The 7,791-nt window shown below is 38.0% G+C and overlaps 1 protein-coding gene across 1 annotated transcript in view; it reads right to left on the bottom strand.

The window, feature by feature from the left end:
- Positions 1–862: 862 nt before the first annotated feature.
- Positions 863–7,791, bottom strand: part of PIGK (phosphatidylinositol glycan anchor biosynthesis, class K) — a 225,442-nt gene continuing 218,513 nt past the window's right edge. The window contains exon 10 of the mRNA XM_006888612.1: positions 863–979. Coding sequence (XP_006888674.1) covers positions 863–979 — 117 coding nt within the window. The remainder of the gene's footprint in view (positions 980–7,791) is intronic.

The raw sequence follows: 7,791 nt of genomic DNA, 5'->3' as shown, positions 1-7,791 counted from the left end.
AGTGCATATGAAAGAATAAATCAAAGGTTTCACCTGAAGGAAGAGTTTAAGGAATCATTACATGTTTGTGCAATGGATACTACGGAGCTGTTAACAGTGTATTCTTGAAGTTCTAAGGGGAAGGAAATGGTTTATATATTGTAACAGGAAAAAGGAAGGTTTGCATTCTATGTGATATCAATTTTGGAAAAAAGAGACAAAATATATGAACAGAGAAAGGATGAGAAGACATATATAAAAAATATTAACAGAAGTTACCCAGGCTAGAGAGAATTTAATGCCTTCACCTCTTTTATAATGAAAAGAGGAATTTATAAATAAAGAGGAACTTGTTAAATTTTCAAAAAATCAAATACATTCTTTATAGCTATACACATACACAAAAGAAAATTGAAACCTTGAAAGCATCATTAAGTAATCAAATATTAATCAGCATTTCAAGTTATAATATCAATATTTTCAAAACTCATGGTTTCCTTATATTTTCTGAAAATTATATAAGGACAATATATATTAAAAAACCCATACAACACAGATTTTTTTTTCTTTTCTTTTTTTTAGTATATTCTTCCTCCTTTTTCTTTGTACAACACAGATTTTTATCAAAGGCTTCAGTCTTTTTTTTTTCCCCTTGGGGTTATCATTAAAATAACATTTAATTATAATACATGCAAATTAGTTACATTATTATCATTCTATTTAGCTTTACTTTTTAAAATGATTTTTAAATGCAACATATATATTTTTATAGCATCTTTCCATTTAATTTTCCCCCCATTCATTCATTGTTGCATTTTCCTCCCTGCCCACCCCTCCTCGAGGCTGCAGTCTTCTGTATAGTCTTCCTCATAAGTCTCTGTGTCTAGAAAATGAACTTCATATGCTTGATTCCGTATGTTTTGAAGAAAACCATGATAATGAGTGCCCACAATCCCAAAATAAAACCTCCAGGAGGATGCCATTCTTTCAGCTTCGGTTTCTGAAAAACAAGAATGACATATTAAATATAACTCTGTTCAGAAGTGAACACTGGTAACTTAGATGTTTACTAGTATTGTATTGATGATGCAAAGGCATTCAACTGTACAAATCATAAATTGTGGATAACGGATAACATTGGGAAAAAGGGAATCCCAGAATACTTAATTGTGCTTACGCTGAACTTGTAGTCATACAGAATCTGTAGAAAAGAAGCAACACTTCAAAAAAATCAAAGGGTTAGTTCATGATTTAAATTCAGGAAAGATGTATCAGGGTCATATCCTTTCATAATAGTTATTCAGTCTGCATGTTGGTGGTAGTTGTGTACCTTTCAGTCAGAACCAACTCATAGTTGACCCTCCAGAGGTTTTGAGGGGCAGCAAACCCTACAGGAGGAGACTGTTCAGATTTCTCCTGTGGAGGAACTAGTGGATTCAAACTGCATGACTTTGGTTTGACAGTGAAGTCCCTTACTCATTAGACCATCACTCAAAAACTAGATTAAATAAAGAAGGGTGCCGCACTAGATTAGAGGAAGACTCATTAACAATCTGTGATACATAAATGATTCAATTTTGCTTACTGAAAGTGAAGAGAACTTGAAAACAAAAAAATAATGAAAACAAAAATCCTCACAACTGTACAAAAGCCAACATCATAGTATAAAAAATGCTTGGTAAAGGGTAGGAAAAAGAAGACTTCCAGTAAGATGAACTGACCCAATGTTTGCAATAATAAGCTCAAAAACAGTTGTAAGGCTAGGATATAACTACACAGCATTTAGTTGTATTGCACAGAGTTGCTATGAGTTGAATGACAACTATGTAGTCAAATGTAGGTACACTGGTATGCCAATAATGGTAAAGAATTCAAATTGAGTACATGTTACAGTGGTTATTACAAAGATCTGTTTTAGTTTACCGTTTTTCCTCAAGACCTTCCCTAATCACCTATTTAATCTTCTTCTCCAAATTATTCAGCAGCTTTACAGCCTTTCTTATCTTAAAATTTCATTTTCATTACTTTATTAGTGTAATCTGTCTCTTTTGTTAGCTAGAGTTCTGGGAGGAACTTTTCTCCTATATAGTTCATTGTTCTATTCTCAGCACCTACTTGCCATAGTATTTACCACACAAGAGACACCAACATATTAAGTAAATCTGTTTATGAACAAAACACATACTTGTTCTGTGCACAGAGCCTTTGGCCATGTTATTTCCTTGAAGTTGAGTACTCTGCATCTCGTTCTTTCTTTATTCACATCCCTCAAAATCGAGCCTTGCATGTTTCTTCACCCAGTAAGAAAAGGCATATTTAACGTCCCCCATTTTATTGTCATTTCAATAGCTATATCTCATGGCCCTGTGACTAGAGGTGTATTACTACAATCTCTTTATAATCCTATCATGTGAATTAGTGTTCACAATTATAAGGAGACTATGATGTTTGAGAATCCTATTTTAGAGATGAATAGAGTGAAGGAAGAGAAGTAATTTGACATCCATTTTAACCACCATGTAAACTAAGTCCCAGAAAAGAATTCACACCTTAAAATCTGATTTTCCCCTACATCGTTAGAATATCTACTGTATTCTTAAAGCAAACAATATATAAGAAGACATCTGTGATTATGAAAATTAAATACATAATAATTTTAAAAATCAGGTTATGGTGTGTTGTGATTGAAAGCATACACGGTTTACAGTCAAATAAATCTGGTTCAAGCTTCGGCTACACAGGTCAGTAATATACACTTTACAGGAATCAATGAATGCACAAATACTGACATAGTGTCCTTTTGTAAAAATTTTGTCTAAAACTACTTATTTCTACATAGAAAAATGACAGTATGAAACTCAAAGTACTTTTAAGACCAGTTTTATTTTGTGACTACATGTTGTTGTTGTTGTTATGTGCCGTCGAGTCGCCTGTGACTCATAGCGACCCTATGTACAGCAGCCCTAAACTCCGCTCTGTCCCAATTATCCCAGTCACTGAATCAATCTACCTCATAGAGGGCCTTCCCCTCCTATGCTGTCCCTCCACCCTCCCAAGCATGATGTCCCTCTCTAAGGACCGGTCTCTCCTCACAACATATCCAAAGTATGTTAGACGGAGCCTCAGAATCCTTGCCTCTGACTACATGTAGTATAACAAAAATGGAAGTTAATTCAATTATAAGGGAATAGTAAAAAATGGTTTAAGAATATAAAATATAAATAGATAAGTATTAATTGAAAAAAATTGAGTTAGTCAAGTAATGAAAATTGAGAGCTTCCATAATTTTCAAGGGTGCTTTAAATGTGAGCAATTTCATTTATGGGTAAGTATTTGGTAAATTTACAAATTTACAGTTGAATGCTCTGTAAAATTATAAAGTACTATATAAATATGTCCTTATAGTCCATAAAAATTAAATCAACAGAATATAATACGATGTTACTGAGTATCTCATGGCTGCCAAAAGAACAAACAAGTCTGTCTTGGAGGAAGTAAAATTAGAGTGCTCTTTAAAAGCAAAGGTAGGGAAACTTCAACTCACATACTCTGGGCATGTGGTGAGGGGGTATCAATCCTTAGGAAAAGATATGCTGGGAAAGGCTGAGGGTCAGAGAAAGAATAAAACCCTCAACAAGATGAATTGAGGACAGAAACTTCCCTGACTATAGGCATTTGGGGATCCTTGTCTCCTTGGCTCCAGTACCATCCCAGGGGCCAAACAGGATAAGAGAGTTTGGGACATAGGTAGGGCTTTTCTGCAAGAGGAAGGGCTGACTTGAGATCCTCCTGCACATAAACTGCTTTAAGTAGGTGGCCCTGATCCCACACCACTTCAGAGACAAAGGAACACATAAGCTTCAGGACAGAATCATCAGGTGAGTCACTGCCTTCCAGAGCAAGCACTTTTGGGAAAGATGGGACTGAAACTTCCCTGGTGATAGGTTGTTGCATTTGGAGATCTTTGCCTCACGACTGTGGGACCATCCCAGGGGCCAAACAGGACAAGATAGTTAGAGACAAAGAGCTAGAAGCAGGGCAAAGATTTTCTCAACTGGTACGTTGAGCTGCAAGTAAGAGAGCTGACTTGAAACTCCCCTAGAGAGAAACTGCTCCAGTGAAGCACCAGGTCTCATACTACTCAGCCACGCCACAGACGAAGGAGGACAACAGCGTTTGGGACTGGGGACGATATTAAGGCAAGATTCCTGCAGGGCTACAGTGCACAACATAAAGAACGTATAGGACTTCATCATTATATTTATGTGCCGTCAAATCATTTGTGAATCGTAGCCAAACTATGTACAACAACAGCTCTGAATCCTACTCTATCCTGAGCCCAACTTATAATCTGACATACCAATCCCCATTACTCCAGTATCTGAGTCAATCCAGCTCATCTAAGGTCTTCCTCTCCTGTGCTGTCCCTCCACCCTCCAAGAATGGCTGGTTCCTCCTTGAAACATGCCCAAATTATGTCAGATAAAGCTTCAGAATCCTTGCCTCCAAGGAGCAGCTTAGTTTAACCCTCTCTAGGATGAACCTGTTTGTTCTCCTAGTAGTCCATGATATATTCAATACCCTTCTCCAGCACCACAGCGCAAAGGCATCACTTCTCCTCCTATCATCCCTAGTCATTGTCCAGCTATCTGATGCATAACAAAGACCATAGCCTGAATCAGGTGCACCTTAAGTCTCCAGACTGACAACGTTGCTCTTGAGTACTCTGGAGGGGTCCCTGACAGCAGATTTTTCTCATGCAATTCATCTTTTGATTTCCTGGCTGCTGTTACCAAGAGTGTCGATTGTAGAGCCAAGCAAACTAAAGCTATTAACAATCTCGATCTCTTCATCTCCCTATCATGATGCTGCCAATCGTCTCAGTGGTGAGAATCTTTGTTCCTTTGACGTTGAGCTTCAATTCACATTGAAGGCTGCAGTCCTTGACTTTTCTGCAGCAAGCACTTTAGGTCCTTCATACTTTCAGCAAGCAAGGTTGTGTTGTCTTCATAACAGAGGTTGTTGATGAGTCTTCCTCCAATCCTGATGCTGTGTTCCTCCTCATAGAGCCCAGCCTCCCAGATGCTCTGTTCTACATATAGATTGAAAAGTTATAGAGATAGAATGCATCCTTTGAGCACACCCTTCTCGATTTTGAAACATTCAGTGTTTCCTTGCTCTGTTCTGATGACTGCCTCCTGGTCCAAGTATGTTACTGTTGTTGTTAGGTGCTATCAAGTAGAGCACAACTCATAGTAATCCTATGAACAAAAGATCTGAACCATATTCTATCCTGTATCATCCTCACACTTCCTGAAACACAAGAGCCCAAGTATACCCCAAGTATATATAGCACAAGGGTTCCAAGTATGGGTTTCGCACACACACAATCAAGTGTTCTGAGATTCCCATTCTTCTCAGAGTTAGCCCCAGCAAGTTTGTTGAAGGACTTTAGGAAAGGCAAATTTTCCTATAAAGGACTTTCATTAGAGGAAGTGGCTCACTCCACAGATCGAACATTTTTACCTGTGTTATGCAGATGACACAACCCTGCTTGCTGAAACTGAGGAAGACCTGAAACACTTGCTGCAGAAGGTCAAGGACCGCAGCCTTCAATATGAATTGAAGCTCAACATCAAGAAAACAAAGATTCTTACCACTGGGCCAAATGGCAGCATCAGTATGGATGGTAAAGAGATTAAGATAGTTAACAGTTTTCGTTTACTTGGTTCCACAGTTAACACTCTTGGTAACAGCAGCCAGGAAATCAGGAGATGAATTGCACTGGTAAGTCAGAGTACTGAAGAGCAATGAAGTCAGGCTGGAGACTAAGGTGCACCCGATCCGGGCTATAGTCTTTGCAATTGCATGCTATGCATCGAAGAGCTGGACAGTGACTAGGGATGGTAGAAAGAAAATTGATGTCTTTGAGCTGTGGTGCTGAAGAAGAGTGTTGAATATACCATGGACTGCTAGGAGAACAAACAAATTCATCCTGGAGAGGGTGAAGCCAGGCTGCTCCTTGGAAGTCAAGGATTCTGAAGCTTTATCTGACATAATTTGGGCATTTTGCCAGGAGGGACCAGTCCTTGCAGAGGGACATCATGTTTGGGAGAGTGGAGGAAGAGTGCAGGAGAGGAAGACCCTCGATGAGATGTATCAATTTAGTGATTGGGGTAGTGGGAGTAGGTGAGTCACAGACAATGAGGTTGGCACACTATAGAGCAAGGTTTAGAGCTCTTGTACATAAGGTCGCTATTAGTTGCAAGTGACTTATGGCACATAACAGCAACTAATGAATAACATCATAAAGATAAGAACTACTGACACTTTACACAGACGCAATAAAACAGTCTAACATTTATCACGGGAAACTTCACCTAATTTTGAGAAAGCATTACAGATTCAAATATTGTGAAAAAACAAATTAAACCATCTCCAAAAAAATAGCAGAGAATACTGCAGACCAATGAATACTTCCCAATCATGAAAGCAAGTGATACAAGATGAATCGACACGATGATTATAACAATGGGCTCAGGCCTCTTAGAGGTCATGAAAATGGTTCAAGAAAGGGCAAAGTTCCGATATGTTGCTCATAGGGTCACTATGAATTGTAGTTGACTTGACAGCATCTAATAACAACACTATATATGTTTACAAATTCTGTGGAAATACTATTTGTAAAAACCTGATTTTTTGTTTGCCCAATTATTTTAATGGGTTCAACTTTTGTTAATTCAAAATTCAATTGTATAAATAAAAAAGAGAGAAATCAGTCTGAACTTATTTGGTCTAAAATGCTAGAAAATTAGGAGCTTTTATGAAAAGGTTTAACATGTATTTATGGTAATACTTTTTTATATTAGCTACATCTCACCACTATCCTCACCTACTTACTCTTACATTTTACTCTCCCTCTAAACAAACACCCAATATTAAATAACAATAATAATTTCATTTTTCTGTCATTATTTCTCACTCAAAAGTTTAAAATAGATTCTGATTATTCATGTAATGATGATGATGATGACATAAATGTCCTTGCCCTCTAATACACTGCACAGTAAGTTAAGTGATCCTCAAACCATTTCATATGCAGAGCTTATTGGACAATCACTACGGATGACAAAAGAAAAATGAATGCCTTTGAGTTATGGTGCTGGAGAAGAGTATTGAGCATACCATGGACTACCAGGATAACTAACAGGTCTGTTCAGGAGAGGGTGAAACCAAGCTGCTCCGTGGAGGCTAGGAATCTGAGACTGTTTCACATACTTTGGGGATGTAGCCAGGAGGTAAGAGTCTTTGGAGAAGGCATCATGTTTGGAAGAGTTGACGGACAGCTCAGGAGAGGAAGATGCTGGACGAGATGGAGTCACACAATAACTGGGATAATAAGTGTAAGTGTGTCAGAGACAGTGAGATTGTTTCAGTATAGAGCACGATTCAGAGCTACTGTGCACAGGGTTGCTATGAGTTGTAGTTGACTAGATGGCACATAACAACAACAACAACAACATTTATATCATATTGAGTTTCATTCAATCATTTATAGACATTGTGTTCTATTACAGTAACTAAAATGAATTAATGAAATGAATGACAATGTTTAATAAAATCATTATTGTTGTTAGATGCCATCAAGGCTAGTACGACTCATAGTGACCCTATGAACAACAGACGTGAACCCTGTCCTCTCCTGAGCCATCCTCACAATCTCTGACGTACTAGACCTCACTGCTGCTTTCACTGTGTCAATCCACATTGCTGAAGTTCTTCCTCTCCTTTACTGACCCTCCACCTTTCCCA

This window comes from Elephantulus edwardii, unplaced genomic scaffold (genome assembly GCF_000299155.1).
Source record: "Elephantulus edwardii isolate Elephantulus edwardi_28Jun2011 unplaced genomic scaffold, EleEdw1.0 scaffold00069, whole genome shotgun sequence".
Taxonomy (NCBI): Eukaryota; Metazoa; Chordata; class Mammalia; order Macroscelidea; family Macroscelididae; genus Elephantulus; species Elephantulus edwardii.
Note: the sequence above shows the minus strand (reverse complement) of the source record. Positions and strands in the feature narration are given on the sequence as shown.